At 51.9% G+C, this 11,546-nt stretch overlaps 6 protein-coding genes across 6 annotated transcripts; 4 read left to right on the forward strand and 2 right to left on the reverse strand.

The window, feature by feature from the left end:
- Positions 1–360: 360 nt before the first annotated feature.
- Positions 361–849, forward strand: J4E93_002503 (uncharacterized protein; the record flags this gene model as incomplete). Its single annotated transcript, XM_049340448.1, has 2 exons — positions 361–477; positions 532–849. The coding sequence occupies 2 exons, from the start codon at positions 361–363 to the stop codon at positions 847–849; spliced, it is 435 nt and encodes a 144-aa protein (XP_049202770.1).
- Positions 850–1,894: 1,045 nt separating this feature from the next.
- Positions 1,895–3,334, forward strand: J4E93_002504 (uncharacterized protein; the record flags this gene model as incomplete). The annotated part of the gene is made up of 8 exons (XM_049340449.1): positions 1,895–2,071; positions 2,131–2,165; positions 2,214–2,287; positions 2,344–2,562; positions 2,611–2,796; positions 2,849–2,994; positions 3,047–3,158; positions 3,207–3,334. 8 exons carry the CDS (start codon positions 1,895–1,897, stop codon positions 3,332–3,334), a joined length of 1,077 nt encoding a protein of 358 aa, XP_049202771.1.
- Positions 3,335–3,544: 210 nt separating this feature from the next.
- J4E93_002505 (uncharacterized protein) lies at positions 3,545–4,340 on the reverse strand (the record flags this gene model as incomplete). The annotated part of the gene is made up of 3 exons (XM_049340450.1): positions 3,545–4,044; positions 4,096–4,274; positions 4,327–4,340. The coding sequence occupies 3 exons, from the start codon at positions 4,338–4,340 to the stop codon at positions 3,545–3,547; spliced, it is 693 nt and encodes a 230-aa protein (XP_049202772.1).
- Positions 4,341–5,312: 972 nt separating this feature from the next.
- ALTA12 (60S acidic ribosomal protein P1) lies at positions 5,313–5,810 on the reverse strand (the record flags this gene model as incomplete). Its single annotated transcript, XM_049340451.1, has 4 exons — positions 5,313–5,359; positions 5,415–5,556; positions 5,609–5,686; positions 5,742–5,810. 4 exons carry the CDS (start codon positions 5,808–5,810, stop codon positions 5,313–5,315), a joined length of 336 nt encoding a protein of 111 aa, XP_049202773.1.
- A 327-nt stretch (positions 5,811–6,137) lies between these two features.
- J4E93_002507 (uncharacterized protein) lies at positions 6,138–7,939 on the forward strand (the record flags this gene model as incomplete). Its single annotated transcript, XM_049340452.1, has 8 exons — positions 6,138–6,354; positions 6,412–6,493; positions 6,548–6,572; positions 6,626–6,904; positions 6,954–7,189; positions 7,237–7,450; positions 7,504–7,689; positions 7,742–7,939. 8 exons carry the CDS (start codon positions 6,138–6,140, stop codon positions 7,937–7,939), a joined length of 1,437 nt encoding a protein of 478 aa, XP_049202774.1.
- Positions 7,940–9,113: 1,174 nt separating this feature from the next.
- Positions 9,114–10,461, forward strand: J4E93_002508 (uncharacterized protein; the record flags this gene model as incomplete). Its single annotated transcript, XM_049340453.1, has 3 exons — positions 9,114–9,187; positions 9,344–9,959; positions 10,189–10,461. 3 exons carry the CDS (start codon positions 9,114–9,116, stop codon positions 10,459–10,461), a joined length of 963 nt encoding a protein of 320 aa, XP_049202775.1.
- Between the last annotated feature and the right edge of the window lie 1,085 nt (positions 10,462–11,546).

The raw sequence follows: 11,546 nt of genomic DNA on the forward strand, positions 1-11,546 counted from the left end.
CAGCCGGCGATGACGCGACCTCGGCCTTACGCGTGCGGACATCCCGGGGGTGCATGCGCTAAACCGCTTCCGATAGCTACTTCGATCATCGCTTCCAGGCCAGCCCACCTGCGACACACGACTCCACGCAAGTTCAGGTCGGTCAAGTCAATTGAAGCTCGACCGGTGTTGGCAGGAAACCATGCCAGCCTATGAGAGTGGTTCAAACTTTCTCGGATCCTGAATCCTGAATCCTGAAGCATCGACAGTCACCCAAAGAGATCAGACCATCCCCACCACGGGCCTTGCGACATTGCCGAGTGTCGCACTCTCAGCTGAAAGCCTCTACACCCACTTCTACGTAACTCAACTACCCTCGTCATGGGTGGTAGGCTTTCCATGCCCAAGGCCGCCGATGGCATGAGCGAAACCTCCAAGCCGACGTCGGCCAATGCGCGAGCGCGTCTTTCACGAGGCGGAGGCATTATCAATGGCCGTGTAAGAGACTTCTTTCCAGATTTAAAGCTCCCTACGTCAGCTGATACGTCCCAGACCATCATGGCACCCTTAGCCGCCCTCACCATGGCCGGCCTCCTCTTCGTATATGCGCGGACGTCGATACGCGCGGCGAAGCTCAACGCGAAGAAACACCGAGAAGCAGACGGTGGGCAAATTAGTTGGCACAAGGAGAGCATGAGGCGGCATGGTCAGATGGAGAGGCTGGACGATGATAGAGGGACATTCAGCGAAGCTCTTATGGGAGACATTCGTAAGAAGAAACAACAGAAGGTCGAGGAGAACCAGAAGGCGCCAGTAGAGAGGTCCGATAACGACGCTGAACTGAGGAAGATCATGGGAAAGAAGGACTAGTTCCCGAGGGACAGGCAAAGCTCTGATGGAAGCAACGCACGAGGGTCATTCCATAGGCCATGATGTTATGGCCAAGAACAAAAACTATAGAAAGCCACATCAACATCGCAATCTATGTGTCTACGAAAGATCATTATCATCAGCTTCGTTGCTGTGAAGAGGCCAGAATTGCACCATGCTGCTAATGAAGCTGCACGCGAGCACGTTTAGCGGCTAAGGCGTTCACCGGTTTGCTCAGCATTGTCCAACACCAGTAGAGAGGTAAGCTTGGGTACAGCAGAACTTAAGTCGATCTAACAACACGGTCCGCGGCCGGTAGTGTCTTGTCACACGCACCCGGAGCAGATTCACCTCTACCTAGGTATGCAGTCTGTTTGATCACAGACAGCGAAAGCTTAAACTATAGCAATTGAACGTGGCGAAGTAACACAGCAGGACATGGTATACATATTCACAGCGAAACACATGCGCTCGAAATTGCTAGCTGCTGTAATGATGAACTGTGATTTGCCAGAGCTATAGACATGGATGTATTAAGCTTCACATGTGAGCGAACCCCGCATCCAGCTGTGGTAGCTTTCAAACGCAGGCCATGCCACGAGATTTGGTTGAGTGATGGCAGGCGCGATTCAACAGCAAAGTCATGTGTTGGTGTTAAGTTGTGGATCGATTGCCGAGCGGTGGATGAGGGATATTATAGATAGGTACATGTGCAGGTCGTTGCGTCGATCGTTCGCCTGCGGCCAATGGCTTCATCCTTCCGTGGCCGTTAGACTGTTTCGGGGATGCGAGCTGCACAAAGCGTGAGGTTAACCCCACCATTCCATGGCCGCCCTCCGCATCTATACACTCTCGCCAACATCAGCCATTGTCGCCCGACCTTCCTCTCCACCACAAACCTCCGCACTCGACACCAATCGCGCACCCACGTTCCCTCCATCCAGCTTGACGACGCCGCGGTCTTCATGGAGCTTGCCCGGCTGCTGGCCCGATCGCGATTGCCGTAGGAAGACTGCACCGTCTTCCACAGCTAGCGATAGCCAGTATGCCTAAGCAGGACGAGGGGAGGCCAAATGTACAACAGGACATTCCAAATAGACCCAGAGATCTGACCGAGGTTTCAAGAGCCGTCCTGCGCAGCGAGCAGGCCAAGCGATGGACCAAGAAGTACCGCACCGAGGTCGCTGCAAGCTCCAGCAGTCTGCTCTCTACATTTGCGGCTGTATGTGCATCCCTATCAGACACAGCGTCGTCGATTTCGCCAGTGCTGATAGCTTCCAGTATCCTCTCGACTCGGTCAAGACCCGCCTGCAAGCGTACGCCAGCCCCCCAGCATCACGCAAGACACCGCTAACACGGCATAGCTACAAGTTCAACTCCTTCGCCGACTGCGTCCGCCATACCTACAAGACTGAAGGCTTCCATGGCTTCTACCGTGGTATGCCTCACCGCCCACAGCTGCATGTCCAACACCCGCTAATGTACGCGTCATAGGTGTCTGGTCTCCTCTCGCAAGCATAACCCTCGTCCGCACCGTGTCCTTCTCCATATACCAGCGATCCAAATACGCGCTTGATAATTGGATTTACCAGACTACCGGAAGCTCTCCGCTTGTTATCGCTAATACCCGGGATGCGTGGCCTACGTTTTCGACGATTGCGTGCTTCGGGCTGGCAGGTGTCAACGCGGGTGCCGCAATCACGGTAATCGCATGTATGACAGATCTACTGCCGTTCATGTGTTGCTAGCTAATTCAGTCAGGTCCCTTCGAATTGACGAAATTGAGCGCCCAAATTTCCGTACTGATGGCCGAGCGCAACGATGGCGGCGGCAAGAACGAAGCGGTCCGCAAGAGCTACCAGAACTTGGGAACCTGGAAGACGGCACAAAATCTGGTCAAACATCGGGGTTGGACAGGACTGTACTCTGGCTTCCATTTGCATCTACGTGAGTGGGCCGCAGATCGCTCCGAAGACATACAAGCGCTAATAAGAAACAGTAAGAGATTCCATCGGCACCGGCATTTACTTTGTGACATATGAGAGTGTGAAACAGGTTTTAGCCAACGCGCGAGGTACTTCACCTACACACCCACTGGCTGTAGTCGTGGCTGGAGGACTCTGTGGACTTGTTAGCTGGGCCTGCGTAAGCTGTCCTTTTCCATGGGCTCTTGATCATGCACTAACAGGTATCGCAGATTTTCCCGATCGACACGGCGAAGAGTATCTACCAGCGGAACTGTCTCGTCGGTGGCAAAGACAAGGCCACGCGCCCGAAGATTCATTTCTTTAGTCGCCGGATGTATCGAGGTGAGCGCACGTTCCCCAATTTGCAAGGCTTCTACTGACTCAATCAAGGCCTCGGTGTTTCCATGTCTCGTTCCTGCATAGTCAACGCCATTTTCTTTACTGCATTCGAATTCACCAAGAAGCGCATCAACGGCATGTCTTACGACGAGGAGCTGCTTCGTGCCAACGACCTATAGCTAATTCGACATTTCCATATTTGAGGTTTCACTTGTACCTGCATAGGGGCATGGAGTAGGTGCATATTTCACTTGTATGCAAGTGGATATGTAGATTATCCTGGATCTGAATATGCCACTACGAGCATAGTCCTGAACATGACACGCGTATTGCGCGCCTGGCCTCGAAGATATTCTCAAACCCCCCTGTGAACTTCTCAAAGATCTCGTTCAGTCCTTAACCACCTCCGCCTGGCACTGCTTCTTCTCGTTCTCATCCGCATGCCCATGATAATTGCACGGCTTCAGTTCGCCCTCCGGTAGCACTGACTCGGCGATTTGACTGTAACGAATGATGACGCGCATGAGGAAATCGTGTGGCAGACTGGCTCGAAGTTCGAGTTCGCCATTTCCAGCAGTGTCACTTGAATCCCCAAAAACCCGGCAATGCGTCTCCACAAAGAGATCGAGGATTGCGTGATCCTTGGGAAGATGAGCAAAGCCATAGCTCACAGCCTCGTAGTATGCAGTCTCCTCGATAAGGTGGTCGATCAAGCTGTCGCGAACCATTCTGTAGAACAGTGGAGACAGCATTCGATCGCCAAAAGCGAGAGCTTTGGTACGTGCAAGTTGTGCCCGACCTGGCCTCCTTATATCATCCACCTCATCGCACCACTCGGAGTCGTCCTTTGGAAGCCTCTGCGAGTACACCCAGTCGACGAAGATGCTGACTATCACCTCGTTAGTTGAGTGATGTATACTTCGACATGTTTTGCACTCACATGTGCTGCTCTCAACGTCTTCCAGCGTAACGACACCATCTTGCGCCTCTTTCCAGGGACCATGCAGGGCCTTCTTGAAGTACTCGGAGTGCTCAACGAGCAGAGAGCGATGAACATGGTACCTGGTTTTAGTGTCGCCTACTTCGACGATGACGAAGACGGGCTCTTGAGCGGCCTCACTAGTATATGATTAATCCACAGAACTCTTAACCGAGCACCCTTCTAACGTACCTTGGACGCTTCATTCTTGCGATGTTCTCCGTTGGCGCTGTGTGTCCGTATCTCTGAGTTATCCTTGGGCTCACCCTCGTGTCGTCAAACGTGAGTTTCTAGGATTGTAGTTGCGGTAGGAGAAGGAAGGTGACGGAGGAAGTAATCGAAGAAGCTAACTTGTTGGTGAGAGTAGTAATTGGGTCTGCCCAGGCCGTCTAGCTTGCCTTCTTTCACTTGAAGACCCACAGTCACCGTGATGACCTGTGATTACGAGCGTAGTATCTCTTTCCGACCTCGTAACCGGCTTTGTCTGGTACAAGCTCTCAGCTACATCCGCGATGTCTCAATAATGCATTATAAGTGACATTCTCATGGCAAAAAGGACACGTCAATAAAGACACGCGACAGACTCTGGTGAACTGTGCCGTGTAGATGATGTGGGGTAGAAATGGGGAAAGTGGTTCAAGTATTGTTGGTTAGGTAATTACTGCTACCAAGTTGAACTATCCTCATTAGCCTGGAACGTGATTGCGGTAAGTACTTTATTTGTTTCCCTCATGGTAGAGATGGGCGAAGATACTGGCTTTGGGTCATGATATGTTGAGGTAAGCGGTCATATGAAAGGGTGATTCCTGACTCACGTTATCCGATCGAGGGACGCTAGCGCATGATTAGGGATTGTAATCATGTCCATGCATCACTTATATCAAGTTCCTTTCATAGCCACAAACCGAACATCACAATGGCTGGTATGGCGACCGAACTACCGCTCCGAAAAATCACGACGTGTACCCGTTTGTTGCACTTTTCGAAGTATTCATTGACCTGCCGACCTAACATATCTCATGACGCCGTCTTTGTTCTTCCGGGAGGGCCCGTATGCAAGTCGTGTCACCGAATAGTCGTGACTGTCCCACCCCAGCAATGGGAATATGCCCGCTGATGAATCCGTTTTGCAACCCCGATAAAGGCAAATGTCGAAGAAAGGAAGGGAAACGAGACGCTTAGTCGAAAAGACCGAAGCCCATGTCGTCGTCTGACTCCTCCTTCTCTGTTGTGTGTTAGTCTCCGTTCTATGCTCGGCGAGGGATGTTTGGTAGACGTACCCTCCTCCTTCTTCTCCTCGGCAGCTGGCTCGGCACCGGCAGCGTCGCCAGCGGCAGGGGCAGCGCCTCCGGCAGCGGGGGCAGCACCGCCGCCTGAACCGACGTTCAGGAGCAGGTCCTTGACATCCTTGCCCTCAAGAGCCTATTCACATATCAATTCCGTGTTCTGCTCCAGCGTATCCGTGTATGCGCACCTTGGCGAACAGAGTTGTCCAGATGGGCTCGACCTCCTCGATCTTTGCGGCCTTGATGAGAGATTGGAGCTTGTCGGCCTGTTCAAATTAGCCATTGTGTCCGCGCTTGCGAATTGCACCTCGGGAGTCGTACAGTGATGTCGACACCGTCATCAGCGAGGATGAGAGCGGCGTAAGAGGTGGCGAGCTCGGAGGTAGACATTGCGACGGATGTGATCGTGATATTGTCGTGAGTCGAGATGTTGAGAGTGTCGGCGCTGGTGAATTGAATTGATGGTGTGGACGGCGCTAATCGTGGCTTTCGCTTAGCGACGTCTAGCTGCATCTGGCGTTAGCGCGTTAGGCGAGGTTGCCTTGCCCCTCGGTGACGTCCGGGCACTTTCCCCGCTATCAAGCTGCATCTTGGCTTCCCGACCGGCTACTTCCAAGTTCGCATATTGCAGAGTTCCAGCTTTCACCACCGTTCGGATTAGCCTCAACCCCACCGAAAGATTCCCCAACCAGCGCCGATCAGCGTCTGCAGCACACAATGACTGACTCCCCACTCCCACGGATCCCGCTGGATCCGAAAGAGCAGCCCATCCTCGACAAGCTACAGTCCATACGGACAGAGCTGGAGCTACTGAAGCGCGACCGGTCCACCTATGTCAAGAGCCAAGATGTCTTGAAGCTCTACGACCAAGTCATCGAGCAGGTCATAATTCTCAATGAGATACGGGAAACCAAGCGCCTGGAGCAAAACAAAGGTATGTCACGTTGCCACCTGCCCAATGTGGGTTGTTGATGCTGACATGGTCGCATAGTCGATTACATGCTCGATGATTGCTTCCAGCTCATCTCACTTGCGTATCTAACAGTCGGAAAGAACCACGAACCACCAGCAGTGTTAGTATTCAGCGATGTCATTTGCTATGTATGGAATTGCTGACAGTGTTCAAGCTATTCATATATCTCGACGATCAAGGTATTAATACATGTCTGAGCTTCATACGCACGGCAATGTCTGACATCTCACAGCGCCTCTTGGATCATCTCAAAGAAGCAACCTTCTACTCGCAAAAGGATCTGGAAGCCCTGGACAAGAACTTGCAAGACTGCCGGCGTTATGTTGAAAGGGGGCAAGAAGGACACAGCCCGCACCTGCTTACTCTCCTCGATGCTCGTATCAAAGTTTGCGAAGAGACACTAGCAGAACTGAAGCTGAACCTATCCGGACTAACACCCGAACTGACACCGAAGTGGGAGAAGCTTGTCTCGATACTAAGATCCCTTTGCGGCTGCAATGCAAGATCCAAGGTTAGCAGACTCCGGATAGGCCGTTACCGTGTACTGACCGGAACTGTAGTTCCCACTTGAAGAGGTTGAGGAGTACTCAGAGGAGCTCAACAAACTCGACGAAGAGCTGAAAGAACACGGAATTCGCGCGTATGAGACCGAGGGAACCACTGAGGAGAAGCTGGCCGAGATGGTCGACAAGATGCAACTAGCCAGCGAACACCCCGAGGCCGCACCAGACGCGAAGACTCTTATCGGCACGCTGTTACGCCGTAATCTGCTCTGGGTCACGTTGATCAAGCAAAAGTTTGTGTATTTCACTAGCCTTACGACCCGGACTAACATCTGAGCAGGCAAGGACGCATAGCACCTGCTTTCAAAGACACATACGACAAGCTTCTTGCTATCCGGAACAAACTCGAGAAGCTCACCCTAACGCAGGCATGGTCCCTTCGTGAGACTGATTTATGGGACTTCCAGCGCCAGCTTGACCGCATAGACGAGGCACGCATTGACGGTAATTTCGTCGATGCACTTGGACGGCCATCTGAGATCTACGAGCAGAGGGTATGTCCTCACAAACATTGTTGTCTGTAAGCTCACAGGCTAATGTTGTATAGACACTACTATATCTTCTCAGGAAGAGCTACGCTCTCATCTACCAGCTGCTCTTAACTTCAGAGCCTGTGTCTGAGGCATTACTGCCAATATACAACCAGCTGACCACACTTCGAAAATGCTTACTCGAAGTCAAGAAGCTGGGAGGTGTATCCTCACCAAGAGAGCTGTACCCATACAGTATGAAGGTTGGTGCACCACGCCATGAATACATCGATACGTATACTGACTCATATATAGCTGAACTCAATTGACAACATGCGGGTAGATGGCAAGTTCATGGTGGGCGATGAAATACCCGATGGTCAAGGGCGTGTAACACAACTTCTGGAGGAATGTTTCGAGCTCGCCTACGACCTGAGGAATGACGCCGAAGACAACAACAGCTCCGCTGATGTCACGCCATCGACCGAAAAGCCCGAGCCGCTTAGCACCTGATCTATCCTCTCTTGTATTGGCGCTGTACATCCCGGCGTAAGACGATCGCTCCCAAACTGGCCACTCACATCTCTTCTGACCTGTCTTATTCCCGCGATTCTCTCACTTGTGGTAAACACGTGTAGAACCCTCGTACTTTCTGTACTTCTAACTATTACTTAATATGGGTCAATCATTCGAAGCTGTTCAATTTCGTCTTCTGGTGGCGTTGGTGGTGGAACATCTGCATCCTTGAAGGTTAGGTGGCTTCCGTACGATATGCCTACAATTATCAGCGTCTTTGCTATCAGCTTCGGCTCTTCCTCTTACAAAGCTCTTCGCCTGTGGCAATGTCTCTCAAAGCTCGATACGTAATGATTTGACGTCCAGTATCCCGCATCCATCCTACGTTTTGTTCCTGGGTCGAGTGATTGAACATGCTTCCCAATCCGAATATGATGGCTTGTGTGACCTTGCTGTTACCGTCCGTATCCACGATTGGCCAATTACTAGCATGAGTCAGATTTCGAGTACTTCCAACTACCTCTAACAAATACTTTGATCAAATGTAAGGCCATCAACCTGCTATAACTGCCGATGCCCGCACATGCGTACGCATGCTATATGTCCAGAGGAGGTGGTAGCGCGATAGTACAGCAGCTCAAAACAAAGAACTACGTACTAAGTGTAATGATAAAGCGAGGTCTGCTCTATGTGCTTCTTGTTTTCTTCTATTCCTAGGATCAATACAGGACATATGTCTATCGTGGTCCCCGCTGGTATGTCTTTGGTAGCAAAAACACCACGCCCTACATACCTTGTTAGTCATCCACTACAATTGATCTGCCATCATCTCGAGAAACGTACCTTTTGGCGTATCAACCTTCAAGACAATATCTGGACATCGTTGAAGTGGGATATCGTCCGGCGCTGTTTGGAAACCCATGGTACCTAGCAAGATGATCGGCGCTTCGCAAAGCAGCAAGAATGATTACAAGGATACAACGAGGACACCAGTCAGTAGTCCATTCCTTTCAAACCCACGACATCACTTTTGGTAATTGCATCACAAAAATTTATCACCGCGCTAAATCCGCGGTCCGAAGGCTTGGACCCTGAGGGTTGCGCCCCACTCAAGCTTCGCTCATGGCTGGCCGCTTTCGTCACAGGTCCTCGCAACACGACTGCCAGCACGATGGCTCAGCAACGAGGGCAAGCAATGGGCGACTCCCTTAAGACGGCACACTCCGTCAGCCTAAAGGTCCTGCGGTATGTTGGCGAGTCCTTTACGCTGCTTCCGCATAGCGTCCTGGCGCGAAGCTGATCGTCGCATCGTCTCATGACAGTCCAGCCGACTTGTCTATCGATGCATATGCCATGATATGCCAATCAACTGGGGACTCTGCATGTTGACGTCGTTTCTAGATTATCTCGTCCATCTCTCGCGGTCCAGCACCCTCTCCCGAACTCCAAAGATCTCGGCATATCGCCCAAGGCATCGCTCGCGTACCCCACACCGAAAGACACGAAAGACCAGTTCGTCCTCAGTCCCGTGTTAAACCTTCCTGAGGCGTTTGGTAGTGCCTACGTCGGCGAGACCTTCTCCTGCACTTTATGCGCGAACAACGAGCTCGATCCGTCTGACAACACAAAGGCGATTAGTGGTGTGAGGATACAGGGCGATATGCAAACACCGTCAAATCCTACAGGATCACCTCTAGATCTGTCTGGTCTACAAGAAGAAGCAGAGAACGCGTCCCCAGGACCGGCGGAATCATTACAACGCATCCTACGATTTGAGCTCAAGGAAGAGGGCAACCATGTCTTGGCTGTGACCGTCACGTATACGGAGACCGCACTAGGAGAAGGGAGGGCAGCGAGCGGCAGAGTCCGAACATTTCGCAAACTGTATCAGTTCGTTGCCCAGCAGTTATTGAGTGTGCGCACCAAGGCTGGAGAGATTGGCCAGAAGAGTGGATCTTCCCGATACCTCCTGGAGGCACAACTTGAGAATATGGGCGAAGCTGCAGTCTGCTTAGAGGTACGTCGACGCGTTCTAAGTCTCACGATTCATGTGCTGGTACTATCATTTACTCCAAACAACGAGTCAGAGCGTCTCCTTTACGTTGAGGATTTCGGCTCCATCGCTAGCTCGATCGCAGAGTCCGATCCGGCAGTCTTGTAGATCCGGCGCTATTTCGCTGCTTCAGATAGCCTACCACCACAGCCCTGCCCCTAGTAGGCATTGAACCACAACTGACTCCAAACAGGCAGTCAATGTAAACCCGAAACCACCCCTCAGATCTACGTCGCTTAATTGGGATATGCAAGCCTCAGGTATCAATGCGCCGATATTGAGCCCACGGGATGTGGTGCAAGTCGCGTTCCTTCTCGAGCACCGGCCCAGCGACAAGGACGAAGACATGGCTGGTTCCATGACGGAAGACAATAAGAGAGTGCTGGGTCAGCTTGCTATCCAATGGCGGAGCGCATTGGGCGACAGGGGCTCTCTCAGCACCGGATGGCTTACGGCTCGACGCTGAGCACGTCTTGTCCAATAGACTTTGCGCCGCGCTCCAACGTCGGTACGGTTTGTATATCTCCGACCGAAAGTTCTGACGCCCGTACCTGCAGTTCCAAGCGCTTGGTCTTGCATTGCCGATCTACCACGGTAGGTTTGTGTTGATTGAAGTCATTCGGAACCTGCTCCGTGCGCTGTGTCAACATGAATCGAGTAGCCCGGATTTCGTCGCCGAAGATTGAAAAGCAAACTCTTGACTATATTTATTCGCGTATGACTGTACCTCTGTCTACCACCGGCTATATCGAGGTCCATGTATAGATGCGTGGGATTGCGGAGATTTCGGTGGAAAATTGTAATGCCGAACACGCTCAGAACGCTGTCACGCAGTCCATGGCTAAGTCCAACACAGACAGCCGGAATGCGGAGGAGGATCTCTTGGACGATCGACGTGTGGAGCGAACGCAAAAGCAAGGTCGATATGGACGATCAAGACATTGGATGCAGCTGAGGCCACGCGAATAATTCTCCTCAAAAAGCACGTCTAGTCTTACGGCATTGACCACTAGTGCGCCCAGCAGACCGAACAACAGAGCAGTCAACTTTGAGGGAATCCGGAGAAATCAGTGGAAGCAATGGCAAAGTTGGTGAAGCGCGGCAGAAGGAGCAAGGAGCCCCATGATTCCGGCGTAATGGCGCAGATGAATAGGCGACAGACACGGGAACATGTCATGACAGTCTGACGAACTACTCGAGGGTTGGACGATCGTGGGGGAGTCATTTTATCTCGGTCAAATATGGGAGCTGGAGATGTTTGATCGTCGGGCCCCCAAGAATGCAAGATACGCAGACGCCGAGTGATGGAAAGTAGTGCTTGGGTGTATTGAGCAGCACAGACGGAGTATTTTGAGGTGGCTGCAGCTGTCAGATTACATGGGAGAGCACAAGCAGTAACCGTTTGAGGACCTTGTGTGTCGAAATCGGCAGCCTACCGCGGATCGACATGGCTATATGCTACATGCGTCTCTGGGCGGGCGTATGCAGCTCCAACACCGAAGACAAGACAGATACGGTGACATGTCCTGGTGGAACCGATGTGCACCGTTT

The sequence above is a fragment of the Alternaria ventricosa genome (assembly GCF_023758065.1).
Source record: "Alternaria ventricosa strain BMP 2768 chromosome Unknown scaffold_3, whole genome shotgun sequence".
NCBI classification, from domain to species: domain Eukaryota; kingdom Fungi; phylum Ascomycota; class Dothideomycetes; order Pleosporales; family Pleosporaceae; genus Alternaria; species Alternaria ventricosa.